At 44.1% G+C, this 22806-nt stretch overlaps 1 protein-coding gene across 7 annotated transcripts in view; it reads left to right on the top strand.

The window, feature by feature from the left end:
• Positions 1-22806, top strand: part of SPTAN1 (spectrin alpha, non-erythrocytic 1) — a 186045-nt gene that overhangs the window by 92675 nt on the left and 70564 nt on the right. For all 7 annotated transcript variants that reach the window (XM_078774711.1, XM_078774710.1, XM_078774709.1 and 4 more), the window contains 3 exons: positions 1898-2032; positions 5566-5711; positions 20632-20830. In XM_078774711.1, coding sequence (XP_078630837.1) covers positions 1898-2032; positions 5566-5711; positions 20632-20830 — 480 coding nt within the window. The remainder of the gene's footprint in view (positions 1-1897; positions 2033-5565; positions 5712-20631; positions 20831-22806) is intronic.

Here is a 22806-nt window from a genome sequence, read left to right as displayed (position 1 = left end):
GACTTGCTACGTGTCTGGTTATACACATAGTAAGCTGTAGCTACACTCAAAGGAGTTGGCACTGCTGCTACATGTTGCATAAGTTGCTGCGATATTACAAGTGCTTTCTCCCTAATTGCCGGATGAAGTAATGATGAATCTGAAATATGGGATCCAGACTCTTGGTGCTTTTGCCCTGCTTTGTCAGAGAGCAGCATGGTTGTGAAATCAAATAAAGTTTTGTGTTGCATCATAGAGATTTTGTGTTGGACTGATAGTGGGGATGCGTCTAGCTTTAAAAGTATTCATGCAGGGTTTATGGTAGCAGATGTCATTGGCAACCATATCAAAGCCTTGACCAATTAGCCTTTGCAAGATATCTTGTCTCTTCAGCTTTTTGGCTTGATCAAGGATTGCATGTTGGCTGGTTGTAGTAGACACTTTACAGGTGGGCTCTTTCCCTCTATACCATGTCTTATTACAGATGACACAAGTGTTCTTGGCTTCAAATCCTGATGTGGATTGTCTTGTGGTATGAGACCCAAGAGATGAAGTTTTCATAGGGTCATCAGCCGCTGGTGGTTGCCCTCCTAGATTCCTTTTTCTGCCAGTTTGTAACTTTTTTCATTCAGGTACCAGTTCCTGCATTTTACATGCCATTTAGGGGAATTTTGTCCAACCCAGTTTTCTTGGGTAATGTCACTTTGTAATCTTCTGTGAATATGATCCCGTCAACAGGACATAGCCACAAGAAGCTTTTCTGTTGTTTTCACCTGGACATTATTAAGTCCTTTCATTGATGGTTCTTGACATATTAGACATCTGCCATAGTCTGTGTTCCAGCCATCCTCCCGCCTTTTCTTTGGTTGTTCCAGTAACAGTGCCTCTTGAACCAGCCTCTTCCCAGCTTGACTGGTCATTTTTCTCCCGGCTGTGTTATCTGAAACACAAACTAATTCATTAGACATTGTAGTTAAAAGTGCAAAGGAGTATATATATTAAGAACACAACTTCACTTGGAGCAAATCTCATCCAGAAGTGCATGTTGATATTATTTCACACTTGTCTGAAAATGAGTAAATATTAAATCATTCATAAAAATCAGCCATACAGCAAAACTCTGTCAGCCGTGCACCTTGATCCTGTATGGGGAAATCATAATAGCAGTAAATTTACATATGTAGCTTGTTTGAGTCATTAATATCTGAACTACCCAGTCAAACTATTTGCCTGTGCATGAAATTGCAGCTATATTGGGCCCTGCACAAAGTAGGGATGCGCAAAGATGATGATGACGACGATGATGATGATGATGAAAGATGCGCAACATTTGTGTGCCTCTTACAAATTTCCAGCAGCTTGTTGGCAAGGTTGTTGACCTAGATTGTGTTCCTAGGCACATGTAGATATGATTTCTGGGGCACAACCTTGTACAACAGCCCATGTCTGGTAAACCCCCTTGGCCCCCTGGGTATTAAGCGAGTGGGAGATACTATCGTCTTCCATAGAATGTAACAGGAAGCCGCCGCCATGCTTGGCGAGATGTATCCTAGTTGCATCATCAGGTCTGCATCGAAGACAAAGGTGCTGAAAACTCCTCTCGTGAACCGAAATGCAGCAAACGTCATTTTATACTCACGGTCTCGATGCCTTAGAACAGCGCAACCTCAGTGATAGCAGTGGATTTACTCCTGTCTCAGCTTTTATTAACAACCAGTTTTGTTTTACTGCTCCTATGCTTTAAAATGAATATGTCAATGTAAAATAAATGATTGATTAAAGGTTTATTAATGGTGGCAAATTGGGATTCCTACTCGCATTTTGTTCCACATTTCTTCTAGAGATGGGACATATTCGCTTCCTCTTATTCTTCTTTTTTCTTGTTCATGATGCTACTGGCTGGCCTGTGTTTCAACAGCAACAAGTAGCACCGTTGGAGGATGGCACCGGTAAAGAGATGGTGTTGGTGCTGTATGACTACCAGGAGAAGAGTCCCAGGGAAGTTACAATGAAGAAGGGTGATGTCCTCCCTTTGCTCAACAGCACAAACAAGGTGACGGTGTATTGGTAATGTTTGTGACTGCAATGGAATACTCGGCTCGTATCGATCGTTATTGACGGGCAAGTTGAACAGTGGATTTTAGCAAAGAGCTGATAAGGGTACGTTAAAAGCCGTTGGAAGAAAGGTGTGCTCGATGTTTACAGCAATTAGCCCTTTGTCGGAGCAAATAATGGAAACTTGGATGGATGGAAGGTTTTTGTTGTGATGGGACTTGGTCAGAAATCAAAAGCACCAGATCAAGGATCAGGGGTCATACGTCTACATTACCAAATGTTTTGTTCAGGGGTCCAAAGACTGAATTTGAAAATTGAGGGTCAATGTTTCTTGGGAACTCAACCATTGATTTAAAAAAAAAAAAAAAAGGTTTTGAAATGTCAGTAGAAGAGAGACAGGGAAGTTGGTTAATAAATCAAATCGACAATGAAAATGATGATGATGGTTAATAAATGGAAATAGAACAAAAAGGTCTGGGGGGGGGGAATAAATCAAAAGAGAGGTAAATTTGAGAGCAAAAGGAATGACTAATGTGCCTAGTTTGAAAATTACGTTTTTGGCTTTGCACCTTTGAGAAGCGAGCACCATTGCAAAGAAATATTGCAGATCGCTTGTTGGGCAGATCTCCAAATGCAGCCCCACCTCGTAATTCTCTGCAGGTCTTCAGTCTTTTTCTGTCATCTTCACCTAATAATGGTGTCCAAAGCCTTCATCCCGAGAATCGTGCAATCTCTACCATGTACCTGTGTTGCTCTACCCATATTCTCCCTTCTTGAGGCCCCAAAATCTAAGTCACTTGGTGCCATTTTAATATCACCTTAGGAAACCTGACTGTGGTGAGCAATAAGCACATCCTGAGTCCCAGAATGTCCTTATTGGTGGCCTTGCAGGTTTTTTTATTGCGTATATTCTGGTCTTGTTCCTACTGCTCTCTCACCTCTCTGCATAGCACCTGCCCTTCCAGGTCATACACATTCTGCCAGAAACCCTCTCATTACCATCCCCAAGTATATAACTCTAATCTCACCTCCATATTTTGATTTCATACCCCTCTTTCCTTGCCTTTGGAACTGTCTTCCTGAGTATGATGTCTCGTTCTTCATTCCAGGATTTTAAATCCACTTGGCACCGGCAGCCACATGATGATCTCTTCCATTTCTACTCCTGAGCTTTACACCACCTATTTCGACCGTTTTCACCTTTCACCTACAATTTTTCCCTTTAGCTGATTTTTTTTGTTTGTTTGTTTTTTTGCAGAATCGAGGCTCGTGTAGAGCTAACACATTAAACATGAAAACATGCACGGACAAATAAAACATACAATAAAGAGAGCAGGAGACAAAAGGGGGAGAAAGAGGAAAGCATACAAGCACAACAACAGTAGAGAACAGGGACATCGGTATATCTGTGGAAGAGAGAGGGCTGGGGGAGAGTTGTCAGGGTACACCGTATAAAACAAATGAACACCAAGGAATTTCAGGAATTAATTCGGAGATTGAAAGAGGTGAATTTGGGGTATTTTACCAGGGGTAGAAAAGATCAAGGTTTTGGATGGGGGGGGGGGGGCAGGGTGGAGGAGATAAGAGATGGTGGTGAACAACTGTTTTAAAAACCTGGAGGGAGGAGTGGGATTGAATAGAGTGAGGGAGTTTGTTCTCGAGGCGGGCGAAAAGAGGAATGAAGGAGTGAAGGTGAGCAAAGAGTCTTGATTTTGGCAATTTCACCAGAAGAGGGTTTCTGGCAGATCTTGTGCGTCCTGAAGGAATATTTGGGGGACAGAGCACAGACAGAGCAGGGGGAGCTAGGCTGGAGAGGAGTCAGTAGAAGTAAGAAAGACCACAACCTGCCTGCGGTGAGTGAGTGAAAGGCCCTCAGAATCAGCTTCATCACGGGAGATTCCAATGATTCTGAAAGCTTTGGATTCCACCGCGTGAAGCCGAGATAGGTGTGAGGCAGGAGCACCAGCTCAGAGGGGAGAGCAGTATTCCATTGAGCTGTGGATTAAAGCTTTGTATGTGGTAAGGAGCTTAGAAGTGCCCAGAAAGGACTTCGCATGACGGAGGATGCCCACTTGGCGACTGGCTTTGGAGGCCAGCTTGGAAATGTGGTTTTCCCAGTAAGGATCATGGCAGATAGTGAGACCCAAAAGCTTGAGTGACAGAACTTCTACGAGAGGATTGTTGAGAAAGTAGATGGGAGGGTTTTCCAGACGGTCTTTTCTGAGAGAGAAAGTGAGAGTGTGAGAGTGTGAGATTTGTCAGGATTGAAAGACATGTTCCACTTGTTAGACCAGTTTGTGATATTGTCCAGGTCTGCAGAGAGTGAAGAGGCTGCTGCCTGCCGATCTGAGGGTTGAGATATGGAGTGGCAGAGAGTGGAGTCGTCAGCAAAGAGATAGAGGATTTTCCAGAGAGTCGGAGAAATCATTAATGAAGATCAGAAAAAGCACAGGGCCCAGAACATTGTCTTGACGAACTCCAGCCTGGACAGGAAGCAGAGATAAGAGAATTCCATTCAGGGCCACAGGTTGATTGCGACCGGAGTGGAAGTCCGCAAGCCATGCGAGGAGGTTACCATGGATTTACCATATGAGAAGAGTTTGGTGAGCAGTGCGGGGTGCCAGAACGTATCGAAGGCACGAGATTTGTCAAGGGAGACAGCTCTGATTTCCTGTTTGGCGTTGAGGACCTCCATCCATTGTTGAGACAGTTGAAGCAGCATGTCCAGAGTAGAGTGACCCGGTCTGAAACCAAATTGATGATCAGAGATCAAGCCATTGGCGAAGAGGAAGGATTTGATATCCGAAGCAATGATGGATTCCATGACCTTGCTGATTATTGGGAGCAGGCTGATTGGTCTGTAGTTGCAAGGATCTGTTTTTGCACATTTTTTGTGTGCAGCGGTAATGTTGGCTGATTTCCAAGCAGATGGCAGATGACCTTGAGCAAAAGAGAGGCTGAAGAGAACAGTGAGAGCGGGTAAGATAGAGAGCCAGAGCAGGATTTTTGGACTTGTGGCCATGCATATGTTGTCACAATCCTTATTCTTTGCCTCATCTTGTCTGGATCTTCCATAAATCTCGATACCTGTATATACATAGGGTCACGTGCTTGGTTTGGAAGTTTGAACTGTCTTGCTAAATGCTGCAGAGAGATCATGGCACAATGTTGGCAGAACTCTTTATAAATAATTTATTCACATTACCCAGAATATCTTAAATGTGGCCTTGACGAAGCAAAATACATCACAATGAAATAGAGATTCTCACTTTCATAACAATCATTTGTTGCAAAGATTCCACCTGATACAAAATATATAACGTTTGTGGAAGTGCATATGGTGAGTAACGATGAGAGATTTTAGGGGGGATGGTTTTGATATAAGCGGAAGTTTTGTTTTGCCTTTCAATTTCGGGTCATAGTTTTATCCTTGCATGCAGGGTTTATACTTTTATCAGCTTTTTAAAAAGTATCAGTTTCCCATTTTCCACTTGAGTTGTTTGAGACTAATCCCCATCCTCACCAATGCAGGACTGGTGGAAAGTCGAAGTTCACGATCGTCAAGGCTTCGTTCCCGCTGCTTATGTCAAAAAGTTGGACCCGTCGCAATCGGCATCTCGTGAGAACCTCGAGGAGTCCGGAAGTATCCCTGCTCGACAGGAACAAATAGAAGCACAGTAAGTCTTCTTCCTGGCTGTTTATCACAAAGCTTGTGCTGCCTTCCTACCTCCCCATCATGAAGACACCTTGACCATCACATTTAAACTTTCTTTATTTTTTTATTCCACAGGATTTTGAAAGAGTTGGAAATTGATAAACATACATTGTATCAAACACAACATTAGAAGTTTGAGATAGGAAAGAAGGGAAAGGAAGGATTTTTCAGCTGTAATTGCTCGTCATCTCCATTTGCTCTTCTTTGTCTTCCTTCTATTGCTGATCCTCTCATGTTTTCGTGCCACCTTTGCCATCATTAGTACTCATGTGATTTTTATGCCGACGACAACGAAGTCGCCAGAGGTATTATGTTTTCAGGTTGTCCATCCGTCCATGATAGGTTTTCGTTACCGCGATAACTGGTGAATGGCTAAAGGGATCTTAGTCAAACTTGGTGCAGGTATGTATAATGAGGTAAATATTAACTGATTAGATTTTTGGGGTGACGAGGTCAAAGGCCAGAGGTCATCGTAGGTAAAAATCCTGTTACCGTGATAACTTGTGCCCCAGTGATGGGATTCTGACCAAATTTGGTACTTATGTAGAATGATGTGAAGATGAACTGATTAGATTATGGGGTCAATAGGTCAAATGTCTAATAGGTCTATAACTTGAGAACGGCTGAAGTGATCTAATTCAAACTTGGTACAAGTATGTATAATGTTGTAAAGATTAACTTATTAGATTTTGAGGTCAAAGGTCAAATCCGTAATAGGTTTATAACTTGAGAACGGCTGAGGTGATCAAATTCAAACTTGGTACATGTATGTGTAATTTTGTAAAGATTAAGTGATTCGATTTTGCGGTCAAAGGTCAAATCTGTAATAGGTCTATAACTTGAGAATGGCTAAAGGGATCTAATTCAAACTTGGTACAGTTATGTATAATGATGTAAAGGTTAACTTATTAGATTTTGGGGATCCCAAGGTCAGAGGTCATGTCAGGTAAACATGTGAGAACTTGTGAACAGCTGAAGGGATTTAAATTAAAACTTGGTATAGGTATGTATAATGATGTAAACATGAACTCATTAAATTTTGGGGTCAATAGGTCAAAGGTCAGAGGTCATGTCACGTAGAAATATGCTTGGGCACAGCTGAATGGATTTAAATCAAGCTTGATACAAGTATTATAATGATCTAATAATGTGGGCGGAGGCATATCAGTCGACGTCGTGACGTCGAAGAGTGCCGTTCTAGTTACTCATTAAAACTATAGATTAGTACGGTTTGAAATTTCTCGGGACCATCTATTTCTTGTTTGACCCAAACATAATTATGTTTTGAAGAAAGAAACCATTGAATTTCAAAGAATTGTTATGGAGGGGTGTGGGGGAGGAGGGAATTGAACAAAATGTCCATTTAACAACCTCGCATGCATATACAGTAAAGTTGTGCAATACACAGAATACTTTTGCTGTCCAGAACCCACTCATAATATAACACACGCTTATCGCTCCGATTGTCCGTCACCAACCTGATTTCATGATAAAGTGTTTGACATGTCAAAATCTCCTGTTTCGTAAAAACTGACTACTTTCTCTTTTCATTTCCACTTTATAACGGTTCGTTAGGAAATGGTGGAGATATGGGTGTGAACAGGAGCGATTGGTAATTCTGCTTCAGGCGTACTTGCACAACATGTGTCCATGCATTAGGCAATCACTGAACGGTCTTTTGTGTACTTGGAATAAAAAATAAAAATAAAAAAAACCACCTTTAGAGGCCATTTTTCCCCGCAAGCGGGGGTTGGCCTTTTTCGGGAACTGTGGTTGTTGTTGTTTTTCGGTCCCCTTTTTGAAGCAATGTTTTACGGCCGGATGCCCTTCCTGACGCCAACCCTTTTTGCCGCCTTTAACGACAAGCAGGGAATTACCAGTGAACTGGTACTCAATTAGCCGACCTCGGAAGGATGACAGGCTGAGTCAACCCCCCTGGCGTTAATTCAGCGATTGACCGGGATTCGAACCCAGGATCCTAGGATCCTAAAGCCGGCACCCTAGCCGCTAGCCCAACACCAGGGACTTGGAATAAATAAATAAAATAAAATAAAAACCTAACCCTAACCCTAACCCTAACCCTAACCAGGGACTTGGAATGATGCAGGCAAATTAAATATCCTTTTTTCTTTATTTTTAAAAACGTACAAAAGTTTCTGTTAGATGGCAATGGCCTTGTTGATCTGTAAGTGCATGCTAGTTTTTCTTAAAGGAATGTTGATCCTGAAATTGAACGAGAAAGCATCTCGAAATGCAAACCCCCATCTGCTTCCACTTTGTATTAAAACTAAACTTCAGGGGTAACAAATATTAATTAGTGGTTTCCATATTCTCATAATAAATCTTTGTTGAAAATTTGATGACAAAAACGTAAATGGTAAACTAGATATCTGCAATCGCCAAGGGTTAGCCTCCCCTGGCCGATCACCCATGACTTACCTTTGGGCCGCAATCCAATGATGGCCATATTTGTTTCAGATCACCATATTACCTTGACCTTCAACATTTATGGATAGAGTGTAAATTAAGAAAATGTGTCACCATCTACAATCTATCCATATAAGGCTCAAAATCGTGAAAATCGGAGGAAATGTTTTCAAGTTATGATCAAAAACGTTTTTGTTTATTAGGTCACAATCCAAAAATGTAGGTCAAGGACACAAAACAAAATCATGTGCACAACTTCGTTGCAGGTCCACTATTATGACACAAGAATGTCTTGGAAGGCAAAGGGCTTATCAATGTAAAATATCTACTGGTTTAGAAAAGGGGTATTTTGGGGGTTTTTTTTGTATACAGAATCGAGACTCGTGAAAGAGCTAATATTTATCACACAACACTCAGACACATAAAGTATACAATAAGGGGAGCGGTAGACAAGATTGGGAGAGAAGGGGAAGGACACAAACAACATTTGATATCAGGGACATCGGGAGATCTGTGGGAGGGAGAGGGCTTGAGAGGAGGAGGCGTGGGAATGGGGGGGGGGGGGGGTGGCATCAGTATAAAACACAAGGACACTGCAAGGACTTCCAGGAAAGAAGTTGGTATTTCAAAAAAGTGGATTTGGGGTGAAATTAGCGGGGGTAGAAAAGATCAAGGTTTTGGTTGGGGGAAGATAAGAGATGGTGGTGAACAGCTGTTTTAAAGACCTGGAGGGAGGAGTGGGATTGAAGAGAGTGAGGGAGTTTGTTCTAGAGGCGGGAGAAAAGAGGAATGAAGGAGTGAAGGGGAGCAGAGAGTCTTGATTTTGGCAGTTTAACCATAAGAGGGTTGCTGGCAGATCTTGTGCGACCTGGAGGAATATTTGGGGGACAGAGCCCAGAGAGAGCTGGGGGAGAAAGGCCGGAGAGGAGTCGGTAGAAGACAGAAAGGCCACCAACCTGCCTGCGCTGAGTAAGTGAAAGGCCCTCGGAGTTAGCTTCATCACGGGAGATTCCAATGATTCTGAAAGCTTTGGTTTGAACAGCGTAAAGACGAGCTAGGTGTGAGGCAGGAGCACCAGCCCAAAGGGGAGAGCAGTATTCCATTGAGCTGCGACTGAAAGCCTTGTATGTGGTGAGGAGCTCAGGTGTGCCAAGGAAGGACCGCACGATGGAGGATGCCCAGTCGGCGACTGGCTTTGGAGGCCAGATTTGAAATGTGGTTTTCCCAGGAAAGATCATGGCAGATTGTGAGACCCAAAAGCTTGAGTGACAGAACTTCTTGGAGAGGATTATTCAGAAAGTGGATGGGAGGGTTGTCCAGTCGGTCTTTTCGGAGAGACATAGAGTGTGAGATTTGTCAGGATTGAAAGACATGTTCCACTTGTTTGACCAGTCTGTGATTTTGTCCAGGTCTGCAGAGAATGAGGAGGCTGCAGACTGCCGATCTGAGGGATGAGGAATGGAGGGGCAGAGAGTGGAGTCATCAGCAAAGAGATAGAGAGGATTTTCAAGAGAGTCAGAGAGGTCATTGATGAAGACCAGAAAAAGCACAGGGCCCAGAACACTGCCTTGGGGAACTCCAGCCTGAACAGGAGGGCGAGATGAGAGAAATCCATTCAGGGCCACACGTTGACTACGACTGGAGAGGAAGTTCACCAGCCATTCGTGGAGATTTCCATGGATGCCATAGGAGGAGAGTTTGGTGAGCAGAGCGGGGTGCCAGACCGTATCGAAGGCACGTGATATGTCAAGGGAGATGGCTCTAATTTCCTGTTTGGCATTGAGGACCTCCATCCATTGTTGAGACAGCAGACGCAGCATGTCCAGAGTAGAGTGACCTGGTCTGAAACCAAATTGATGATCAGAGATAAAGCCATTGGAGAAGAGGAAAGATTTCATATCTGAAGCAATGATGGAATCCATGACTTTGCTGATAATTGGGAGAAGGCTGATTGGTCTGCAGTTGCAAGGATCAGTTTTTGCACATTTTTTGTGTAAAGCGGTGCTGTTGGCTGATTTCCAAGCTGATGGCAGATGACCTTGAGCAAAATAGAGGGTGAAGAGAACAGAGAGAGGGAGTGAAAGAGCGGCAGAACAGGATTTTAGGACCCGTGGGCTGATGCCGTCAGGTCCAGTTGCAGAATCAGAGTCGAGGGTTGACAGAAACTTTTCCACATTGTCAGGAGGAAAGGACACAGAGTCCAGGAGCAGCTGGGTACGACTGGGCACGGTGGGTACAGAGAGGGATGGGTTTGCGACACAAAATTTAGAGGCAAACAGAGTTGAGGCATTCAGCTTTTTCACGTGCGGAGTCAGCTGTGTGGCCTCCGCCTGACCTCATCTGCCTGACCTTGTCGTACATTATGCAGTAGTCCGTCCAAGACGAGATGTAACTTCCTGCCATACTTTGCTGCCAATGCTCATAATATATTTTATTGCCTTTCCCTCTGCTTTTTATCGCCCTCTTCCCTCCTCTGCTGCTTCACATATTGTCCTAGTAATATGACATCCACTTACTTTAGCACTGGAATGGACTTAATGGATGAACCAATAAAAAGCCCTGCTCCTTCAAAGTAGGACTGGCTGCAAGTTACTTTTCTTTTTTTATGTAGACATGTTCGAGTCTTGTGGAAGAGCTAAAGGAGAATGGAATGGGAAACATTAACAGCAGAGTAGTATTGAGAGTGAGATCAAGGAGAAAGGGAGAATAATGCATTTGTGTGAACGAGCTGCACAAAGCTGAACAAAAATAAGAGGAAGGTGGTGATCGAAAAGAAAAGGAACAAACCAACCGACAATTAAGAAAAGACACGAGGGAGAGGGGGAAATGTCACAATGACTTGGAAAATTGGAGTGCTTGGGAATGGGGCAATTTGAAGTAGAAGAGATCACCAGTATGGATGGACGATGACCTAAAATAGTGGTGAACAGCTGTTTTGAAGACCTGGAAGGGAAAATGGGATTGAAGAGTGTGAAGTAGGTTCCACAGGAGGGGAAAAAAAGAAGTGAATGGAGGTGAGTAGTGATCCTGGATTTGGGGAATTTCAACAAAAGAGAGTTGCTGTTGGACCACATGCACCCTGCAGAAACCTTGGAGGGACAGAGGACAGAGCCAAGATTCGGGAAAAGGATTCAAGACTAAAAATGTGGTGGTAGAATATAGACAGGTCACCTTGTATTGCTTCTAACCTGTCTGTGATGAGAGTACCATACCTAGACCCTCAGCTTTGTCACAGGAGATCCTAAAGATTTTAGGTGCCTTGCTTTCCATGTCATTAAGAAGGGCAAGGTGTGTGATGCAGGGGCACCAGCCCAAAGAGGAGAGCAGTCTTCCAGCAGCCTCAACTATAATTACAAAAAAGTACTCCATCAAGCTACGAATATATGGCTGGTGTTGGCTTAACAGTTTGGGTGCTGGCTTGGGATTCTAAGGTCCTGAGTTCAAATCCCGGTCTGTAGTTGAATTAACACCAGGTGGGGTTGACTCAGCCTGTCATCCTTCCGAGGTTGGCGAAATGAGTATCAGCTTACTGGGATGAATGAGCCATTCGAGTGTCCTGCGTAGGAGTGGCACCCCAACCAGGATTGTGCCCAATAGTCAAAAAAATGCTTCGGCAGTGACCACACTGCTCTGACGAATCCGGGCAGTAGGGAGAAATGGGAAGATAGCTGGTCCATCCATTGTTGAGAGAGTCGCAGCAGCATGTCCAAGGTGGAATGACTGGGTCTGAAACCAACTTGGGAGATCTCGCGAGATCTCGGAGACGGTGGGAGGGATTTTCGAAGCTCCACACGGTCTCCACGTTTTTCGAAGTTAAGTCTGTTCACAATTGTATTTTGTCGAAACTGTATTTATCTTTCGGTGTGTGAAGTTATTGTGTGCAACTTTGGTTGTTTCTCGGTGTTTATCTTTCATAAATTGATCGTCTGTTTGCCGTGTCGTGTCTTGAGGCCTTGTACAGTGTGCACTGTACAACCTTGAGGCTTTGTTTTTCTCTCAGCGGTCCGTCGTTTGTGATCCAATAACTTTCGTTCTCTGTATTCCCAGGCTTTTCACCCATAGCCTACTTCCTTGTGTAAATCTCAACTCAAAAAAAAAAAAAAAAAAAAAAAAAAAAACATTTCCTTCTCTGTTCTCATTCGTTTATTCATTCTTATTCGTTCGTTCGTTCTTCGACCACGTGTTTCTCCCCCATTTCCCCAGATAGTTTTCACTCATTAACCTTCAATGTTTACACTTTCCCCTCAAGTTATGTATTCCGTCATATTTTATAACACCTTTTTCTTCTTCTTCTTTAAAAGGCTGCTTTCGACTTGCTCACCAAATCAATTCATCCCAAAAAAAATATCCATCACCTAAAGTGCCTTTTTTCTACATTCCCTAAACTCTCCTGCACTCCATCCTCCATCCAGCGTCCTTAAACATATTTTTAACTCGAAGGTCACAAGAAACTCATTTTGCAATAAATGTTCGTTTCCCATAAATCGTACACTTTCAAAAATCCAATCTCACCCCTCCCCTCCAAATCTTCCCCATAACCCCTCCCCTCCAAATCTTCCCCATCACCCCTCCCCTCCAAATCTTCCCCATCACCCATCCCTTTCAAATCTCCCCCCTTGCCCCCTCCCTCCTAAACTACCCCCTCACCCCTCCCCGCCAAGACGCCCCCTCGCCCCTCCCCTCCTAGACTCCTGCCTCACCCCTCCCCTCCAAATCTCCCCCATATCCCATCCCTTTCAAATCCCTCCCCTTGTCCCTTCCCTCCCAAACTCCCCCCTCACCCCTCCCCTTCAAATCTCCCCACCCTCATTGCTTCTCAATTTCCCCCCTCTCACTCCCCCTCCTCAAAGCGTCCTCCCTGCTTCTTCCCCCTTCAAACTCTCACCTCCATCTCCCCCAACCTTCTGCCTCGCTCTTCCCCCTCCTCAAATAACACCTCATTGTGGCTCACCCAATCACCATCAAACCTTTTGTCCGCCCCATCCTTCCCTTTCTCCGAGCTATTCTGAAATCTCTGACACACCTTCAACAGCTCTCCCTATCTCTTCCACCTCTTCCACATCTTACCCTACCCCTCCTCCCCCCTGTTCTGTATCTGATGCTCCCCCTTCCTCTTCATTAACGGTATGGACCTCAAACATCCGGGGCCTTCGTTCAAACTTAACTGATCTCTCCATACAGGTTGCTTCTGTCAAACCAGACGTGATCTGCTTAACAGAAACTTTCCTCCTTTATGATGTCTCTGATTCCATAGTATCTCTCCCGGGCTACTCCCTCCTCCGGTATGATAGACCTGAGCCTCGTCCTGGAGGCGGGGTTGCTATCTTTATCAAAAACTCTCTTCCTCACTCGCCCTGCACTGCACTCTCTCCACCTCACCCCCAGGAATACCTCTGGCTACGGCTTCCCCTTCGCTCCCACCTCTTGTTCATAATGTGTGTTGTACCGTCCACCAAACAGTGATGACTCCATTTACATGTCGCTGTCTGATGATATGGACCAACTTCTATCTACTCATCCCAACTCTCTCTTCCTCATATGTGGTGATTTCAACTGTCATCATGCCAGTTGGCTGGGTGCGGGTACCTCTCTCACCAGCCAGGGCTCCTCAGCAAAGGACTTCTGCGACTCACTGGGACTGACACAATCTGTCAATTTCCCGACCCGGATCTCAGTCAACGGAACATCTTCTCTTCTGGACTTGGTTATGACTAACTTCCCTGAAAATGTCTGCTGCTCTTCTTCTGCTCCGATCGGATCATCTGATCATGTCCTTGTTAAAGTGGACATCTCTCTGACCATCCTCAGGGAGCCTGCTCAGCGTCGACGAGTCTGGCATTTCACTCAGGCCAACTGGCACGGTCTTCAAGCAGCCATCAATCATCTGGACTGGTCTCCCATCTCTACCACCTCTGACATCAACTCATCCTGGGAATTCTTCCAAAGTAAATTGCTCTCTCTCATGCACAGATTTATCCCATCTCGTCTTCAGTTGTCATACCCTTCCTCCCGTCCATGGTACACGGAATCTTGTGGTGAGGCTGTTGCCCAGAAACAACTTGCCTTCGTCTCCTGGAAAGCAAATCCAACGGAAGGAAATCTCATTTCCTTTCACAAAGCCCGAAACAAGTGTGTGTCCACCCTCAGGAGAGCCAGGAAACAATATCTCTCCGTTCTCAAGACCGAACTCTCTTATCTGTCTCCCTCTTCCAAATCCTGGTGGCGTCTGGTCAAATCCGTTTCTGGTGTTTGTTCCCCCTCCATCCCCTCCCTTACCTCAAACGGCTACACAGCTGACTCCGCACGTGAAAAAGCTGAATGCCTCAACTCTGTGTTTGCCTCTAAATCTTGTGTCCCAAACCCATCCCTCTCTGTACCCACCATACCCAGTCGTACCCTGCTGCTCCTGGACTCCGTGTCCTTTCCTCCTGACAAGGTGGAAAAGTTTCTGTCAACCCTCGACTCTGATTCTGCAACTGGACCCGACTGCATCAGCCCACGGGTCCTAAAATCCTGCTCTGCTGCTCTATCTCACCCTCTCTCTGTTCGCTTCACCCTCTCTTTTGCTCAAGGTCAACTGCCATCTGCTTGGAAATCAGCCAACATCACCGCTTTGCACAAAAAAGGTGCAAAAACAGATCCTAGCAACTACAGACCAATCAGCCTTCTCCCAATTATCAGCAAAGTCATGGAATCCATCATTGCTTCGGATATGAAATCTTTCCTCTTCTCCAATGGCTTGATCTCTGATCATCAATTTGGTTTCAGACCAGGTCACTCTACTCTGGACATGCTGCTTCTGCTGTCTCAACAATGGATGGAGGTCCTCAATGCCAAACAGGAAATTAGAGCTGTCTCCCTCGACATATCACGTGCCTTCGACACGGTCTGGCACCCCGCTCTGCTCACCAAACTCTCCTCCTTTGGTATCCATGGAAATCTCCACGCATGGCTGGCGGACTTCCTCTCTAGTCGTCGTCAACGTGTGGCCCTGAATGGGTTTCTCTCATCTCCTCTTCCTGTTCAGGCTGGAGTTCCCCAAGGCAGTGTTCTGGGCCCCGTGCTTTTTCTGGTCTTCATCAATGATCTCTCTGACTCTCTCGAAAATCCTCTCTATCTCTTTGCTGATGACTCCACTCTCTGCCGCTCCATTCCTCTTCCCTTAGATCGGCAGTCTGCTTGCCTCCTCACTCTCTGAAGACCTGGACAAAATCACAGACTGGTCAAACAAGTGGAACATGTCTTTCAATCCTGACAAATCTCACACTCTTACTATGTCTCTCCGAAAAGATCGACTGGACAACCCTCCCATCTACTTTCTCAACAATCCTCTGCAAGAAGTTCTGTCGCTCAAGATTTTGGGTCTCACTATCTGCCATGATCTTTCTTGGGAAAACCACATTTCCAAGCTGGCCTCCAAAGCCAGTCGCCGACTGGGCATCCTCCGTCGTGCGAAGTCCTTCCTCGGCACACCTGAGCTCCTCACCACATACAAGGCTTTCATCCGCAGCTCAATGGAATACTGTTCTCCCCTATGGGCCGGTGCTCCTGCCTCACACCTAGCTCGGCTTCACGCTGTTGAAACCAAAGCTTTCAGAATTATTGGAATCTCCCGCGATGAAGCTATCTCTGAGGGCCTTTCACTCACTCACCGCAGGCAGGTAGGTGGTCTTTCTGTCTTCTACCGACTCCTCTCCGGCCTTGCACCCCCAGCTCTCTCTGTGCTCTGTCCCCCAAATATTCCTACAGGTCGCACAAGATCTGCCAGCAACCCTCTGATGGTTAAACTGCCGAAATCTCGGCTCTCTGCTCACCTTCACTCTTTCATTCCTCTTTTCTCCCGCCTCTGGAACAAACTCCCTCACTCCCTTCAATCCCACTCCTCCCTCCAGGTCTTTAAAACAGCTGTTCACCACCATCTCTTATCTTCCCCCATCCAAAACCTTGATCTTTTCTACCCCCGCTAATTCACCCCAGATCCACCTTGTTTGAAATTCCAACTTCTTTCCTGGAAGTCCTGGCAGTGTCCATATGTTTTATACCTCTCCCACCGCCCCCTTCCCATGCCCCGCCCCCCAAAGCCCTCGCCCTCTCTCAGATCTGTCGATGTCTCCATGTCTCTCGGTCCCTGCTCTCAAATATTGTGTTTGTGTCCTTCCCCCTCTCTCCCCATCTTGTCTACCGCTCCCGATGTTATATGTTTTATGTGTCGGTTTGTCTTTCTGTGTGATTAATGTTCGCTCTTTCACGAGCCTCGATCTTGTATACAAAAAAAAAACAAAAAAAAAAAAAAAAAACAATGATTTGAGATCAGGCCATTGGAGAAATGGAAGGGTTTGATTGCAGCTGCAATGATATATTGCATGACCTTGCTTGTAATTGGAAGCAAGCTAGTAGGCCTGTTGAGAGGATCCCTTTTTACACCATTTTTGTGTATTGTAGCGTTTTCACGAGTTGGCCATTTTGTTTTCTGTTTTGGATTTCCATCTTGAGTTTGTCAAATCTTAGTATCCCATCTGTGGTTTTTAACTGTAATGCAGTATCCTACGTACAGCATTGTCTCTGCAGTTCTTCTGGGGGTTTTTTTGTTTGCTTTTCTTCACTTTTGATATTATTTGTATTGAAAAAGCTTGTTTCACCTTGTTTTTGGTTAAAGTTTTAAAACATTACTGTAAATGATGGATGGGAGAAACTTTTTTGAAATAATTGCTTTGGAAAGAGTTGTTTGGGAGCAAAAATTGGAGATATTTTTATTTTGTTCTATACATCTCTGACCTACATTCTTCCTCCCATTTAGACTTTCAATTTATTTTCATTGATTTTATTGTTTGTTTCATTAATGGTTCTTGCCCTCAATAATGTGTGGCTCTGGCTTAAATACAAATTTAAGGTACATTTTGTTGATCGATTTCGAACAGGGTTTCAAGATGTATGGTTCCCTTGAGGACATAATTGAAACAAACGAAAACTAAGGCTTACATGTGGCTTGCTTTAGGAGCTTCAATGCATTGGTTGCTTTGTCCAACCAATCATTTCCTGCCTTGCATGGTGCTTAACATAGCGACTTGGTTGAGTGCTAATTTGTGCTCGTATGATTTGCACTTTGTCATACTCCTTTGCTCGTGACCTTTGCTCTTTGGCCATGCAGCCACGTTGCTTGTCCTTTAACCACTGCACTTGTTCTCCGCCTGTTGCTTCTAACCCCTCTTCAATCTCTTCCTGTCACGACTGCTGACCCAGGAGTGTTAAGGAGTCCATCAGTGTGGCTCAGCGAATGCAGCAGATTGAAGAGCTGTGAGTAAGGTGTCAGCATGTCGGGACCAGTGGAACCACATTTATTTATTTTATTGTGATCCTTTATTTATTTGATTTCATCCCCCTTTTTTCTCAAGTAAAATACGATGCAATTGCCAGACTAGGTGAATTTGATGATTCTCATTTATCAACAGTTTTAATTTGCATCAACATGCAAGTCGTCACCATTAAGCCGTAAATCCAATTTGTTGTAGAAATGGGATTAATCTTTGTTGTGCAGAATATTTGAATGTTCCACAATTGAATATGCTTTGTGTAATGTTCGGGTGTCTTCAACGAAGGTCACTTCGCCCGTGAGTATGGGACGAAAAGATGTCTACGTCTGCCAGGTTCATTTGGCGTGAATCGGTGTTTGGGACACACGACTGCGGAAAATCTGCCGACAATATCTGCAATGCCATATGGAAGTTATGTGTTCATAAAAATGCGATTTGTCTACTTCCAATAAATAGATCATCACATTTTTAATAATGTCAATCCGATTTATAGCTCGGTTATTGAACACTTAAAAGAAACCTGAAGTTGGCTATTCGTACGGGCAACTATTTTGTCATTCTAACATGCTCCAAAATTACAAATCAAATCGGTTCATACGGTCAGGTGCCTGCATGGAAAAACAAATGTTCGAATACTTATCCGTTACAAAGAAGCCTTGTCGATAACAATTGAGTGACGTTGCTCGCTCTTGGGTTTTATACGCAGTGGTTAAGTAATCTATGAGGGTCACTGGAACTTTATGGCGTATCTAAAGCCAAAAGTGTTTTTTGAATGCACGTCAGACTTAATCGGTGGGGCATGTAGAGAGATTCAGGTACATTCCTGCAGAATATGTAGAGGGCTAAATTGTATCGCCGTCATTTGCTTGGTGATGTAAATGAGATTTTAATTTTCAGGAACCCGCTCCTGACCCAACCCCTCGTCCAGGAAACCTCGTCCTCCGCACTAAATGATCATCGCAAGAAGCACAGTAAAATTCCATCAGATACTATCTGTCTTGATACTGTTTGTTGAAACAAGGACTCTTCTCAATGATGGTGGTAAAATGGCCGCACTTGTCAATTTTCAAGTTGTCATCCCCAAGTTGCATTTACGGCTTACCTATAATATTTTTAAAATGTCACAATCCACAGATTTGTTAAGCTTACTTTTTTTGCTCGTTTTATTAGTCCCCTACCGGTGTACACCGGAGGGGACTATAGGTTTGCACGCCGGCCCTCCGTCCGTCAGTCCGTCACGCAAAGAACAGTTTTCCGGACTTGTTTTCTAAACGCCTAATGCTAATGATTTCAAACTTGGTACATGGTTTCCTCATGATAAGTTACAGGTCAAGTTCGAACTTCACGACGTTTCGATCATATTTAACAAAGTTATGGCACTTTGAACTTTGGTAATTCTGATAATTCTGATGATCCTTAACTCAGTGCCATTTTAAGTTTTAATTTCCTTTGAAAACCAATTTCTCTGCAATAATAGGACCGAATGAGATAAAATTTTCACCATGTGATGGACTCTGTCTGTAGAATATTTTAATGGTAATTATGACGTCACGTGATTCGGTCGCCATATTGTTTTTCGTGAAAACACGAAAACCCCTTTTTCTCTGCAACGGCTCAACAGATCGAGTCCAAACTTTGCAGGCAGAATCGCATACCCATGACGAACAAAAAAGTCAGCGAGAATGACGTCATGCATCACATGGTTTCAGAGTTATGAAGTTTTTTAGCATGAACCTTTAAAACCGAGCTCCTCCCTCATTTTTGATCCAATCGAGGGGAAACTTCACAGATCTGTTCAGCACTAAAATGTCCTTTTGGAATTTGCGATAGGGCACGTGGTTTGGCAGATATCGTTAATTAAACGAAAATATTTTTTTTAATGGATATCTCTTGTTTATTCTCGAGTTCTCCTCAAGCCGCACTGCGCGTCCTCAGCCTCGTCCCGTGAACGTCAACAGCGCGACACAGCGCGCGCTTTCCGGAGGGGCGCAGCCAAGCCGAGCAACACATGTACACCGATAATATTGATCGTGAACCGGAAAATATAATAAATTACTGATGGTTTCAGAGTTATGACGTTTTAAAGCATGAACCTTTAAAACCGAGCCCCTCCCTCATTTTTGATTAAATCGAGGGGAAACTTCACCAATCTGTTCAGCATGTCAGTCTACTAAAATATCCTTTTGGAATTTGCGATAAGGCGCGTGGTTTGGCAGATATCGTTAATTAAACGCAAATATTTAAAAAAATGGATATCTCTTGAATCGCTAGTACCTCAGACCGTGAGTTGGTAATAATTTATATAATTCACACAGTGCAATACGTGCAGGCCGCTCCACGGAGCGACCTTGCGGGCTTATCAACGAGGCGAGGCGTGGCACACGTGTCTCAGCATACCTCAGATCAAGTTTGAAAACCAGCATCAACCATGCATAAATTTGCATATTCGATCATTTTTGACAAAGTTATGGCACTTTGAACTTTGGTAGGGGACATGTATTGCAGCGCAATACTCAGAATGCTTGTTGAAGGTGATTCTTTTCTGAAATATGTGATTATTTTTTGTCTTTGTTGCATTAGGATTTTGTGCGATGCAAGGCTTTTGTTTCTCCGATTGTTCTTCATGTTGATGACCTGTGTGTTGAATACCCTGTTCACTTGCACTTCCTGTACTGTTATTCTTTCAATTTCGAATTTTAAGATATCAAACAGCCCGGAAAGTTAATTAGATTTGCCACTTGTATCAATATTTTTCCTGCATTCTCACCACATAGCATCAGCAGAGAGGTCATCTGATATTTTCAAATAGTTTTGAATGTCTTCAACCAACTCGCCTCCCACTCGTGAATATGGGACTTTCGAAATGACGGAATCCGCCCTATAATTCTTTGTATGCATCATATGCAGAAACCCAGAGCAGCAGCAGCAGGTTGAAAGATGCCCCGCATAGCGGAAGCGAGTCGCTGAAAACACAGCGCATGCGTAAAAGGCCTCGTTTGCGTTCATGCGTCATTTCGAAAGTCCCGTATTATAAGAATTATTTTTTCATTATATTTGCAATTGCGAGATGTTTTTGAAATAGATAATGACGTCAAATAGTACGAAATAATATGACAATGCATTATTATTGTTCCCGTGGAATAGGTACAAATCGCTCCAAGACCTCGGAGAAAGGCGCAAGGACATGCTTGAAAAGAGCTGCAAGAAATTCACCGTGTTCCGTGAGGCCGGCGAGCTCAAGCAGTGGATTGATGAGAAAGAAGCTGCCTTGGCAGCGGATGAAATGGGAGCAGACCTCGAGCAAGTGGAAGTGCTGCAAAAGAAGTTTGATGACTTCCAAAAGGTAGGTCGTAGGTTTTGGTGTTGCAATAGCAGTTTGTAAAGTACTTTGTGATATCCAGATTGATCATTTTGAACCTGGAGCCTTTGTCGCATTTTGATTACTCATAAATACCCGTAGTAGAGCCGTATATATGCAAAATTTGGTGATTGGCCTAGCTGTTTTATTTATTCATTTCCTCTCTGGTTTTCAGATGTACAAAACTACAGACACAGACACAGACAGACATAGACAGACACAGACAGACACAGACAGACACAGACAGACACAGACAGACATAGACAGACACAGACAGACATAGACAGACACAGACACACACAGACACACACAGAGACACACACACACAGAGACACACACACACAGACAGACACACACACAGACAGACACACACACACACAGACACACACACACACAGACACACACACACACAGACAGACACACACACAGACAGACACACACACAGACAGACACACACACAGACAGACACACACACAGACAGACACACACACAGACAGACACACACACAGACAGACACACACACAGACAGACACACACACAGACACACACACACAGACAGACACACACACAGACAGACAGACACACACACACACACAGACAGACAGACACACACAGAGACAGACACACACACACACACACACACACACACACACACACAGACAGACACTAAATCCAGGACCACTGCTTACCTCCACTCATGCGTTCCTCTTTTTTTTCCCCACCTGTGTAACCAACCTCCACATCCTCTTCAACATCATTCTTCTTTCCATGTCTTCAAAACAGCTGTTCACCACCATCTCATATCATCCCCAATCTGAAACCATGATCTTTTCTACCCTCGTTAATCCACACCTACCCCTCCCTCCTTTTCCTTCCTTCTATGTTATCCACTCTGGTGTTGGGCTAGCGGCTAGGCTGCCGGCTTGGGATCCTAGGATCCTGGGTTTGGATCCCGGTCGATCGCTGAATTAACGCCAGGGGGGTTGACTCAGCCTGTCATCCTTCCGAGGTCGGCAAATTGAGTACCAGTTCACTGGTAATTCCCTGGTTGTCGTAAAAGGCGACAAAAAGGGTTGGCGGCAGGAAGGGCATCCGGCCGTAAAACATTGCTTCAAAAAGGGGACCAACAAAAACAACAACAACCACGGTGCCCGAAAAAGGCCAACCCCCGCCTTGCGGGGAAAAATGGCCTCTAAAGGTGTTTTTTTTTTTTTTTTAATGTTATCTACTCTATGCATCCTCTCCTGCCCCCACTCCAATTCCTCCCCACACCCATTGTTTGTCCAAGTCTCCCTCTATCTTGGCCTTCAACTCTGCTTTTGGTGTTTTCCATCGTCACCAGACTGTTCCTTTTGTGTCCTGTTATGTCCTTATCTGTTCAATGTACTAGCTCTTCCACGAGCCTCGAGTATGTAAGCCTATACACAAAAAATTAAATATTATAACTTTTTACTTTACTTGTAGAATAAACTTCCTGCCTCAACAAATAAACATACCGTACCTAATAATTAATTGGTTTCCTATCAAACCAGACATGTACAAGCATCGACGTCGTACCAAATGATTGAACAGTCACAGATAAACATCACACATCGTTAACATCACACGAACAGTTACAAGTAAATAACTTGCCATCCTTCCCTGTTCCTTACATTTATCAGTTTTAATTTCCTTTGTTGACTCATTCACTCCACCTCATTTTTCTTGTCACTTGTACCTCGCCCCTTTGTCGGTTTAGCAATATACAGGTTGGATCCCCTCCATATCCACTTGAATCATTTTTATGCTGTTATTACGTTTTTATGTCTTCACCACCGAAGGCACCCGAGGTATTATCTATCTATAATTCCACTAATCTCTGTGTGTGTGTATGTTTGTATGTTTGTTTGTGACCGCTGTTTCTCGACAACCACGGGTCCGATATACTTTAAACTTGCCAGGTATATTGCTGGGGACCCGAG

The sequence above is a fragment of the Myxine glutinosa genome, chromosome 3 (genome assembly GCF_964187855.1).
Source record: "Myxine glutinosa chromosome 3, kmMyxGlut1.1, whole genome shotgun sequence".
In the NCBI taxonomy this organism is placed as follows: Eukaryota; Metazoa; Chordata; class Myxini; order Myxiniformes; family Myxinidae; genus Myxine; species Myxine glutinosa.
Note: the sequence above shows the minus strand (reverse complement) of the source record. Positions and strands in the feature narration are given on the sequence as shown.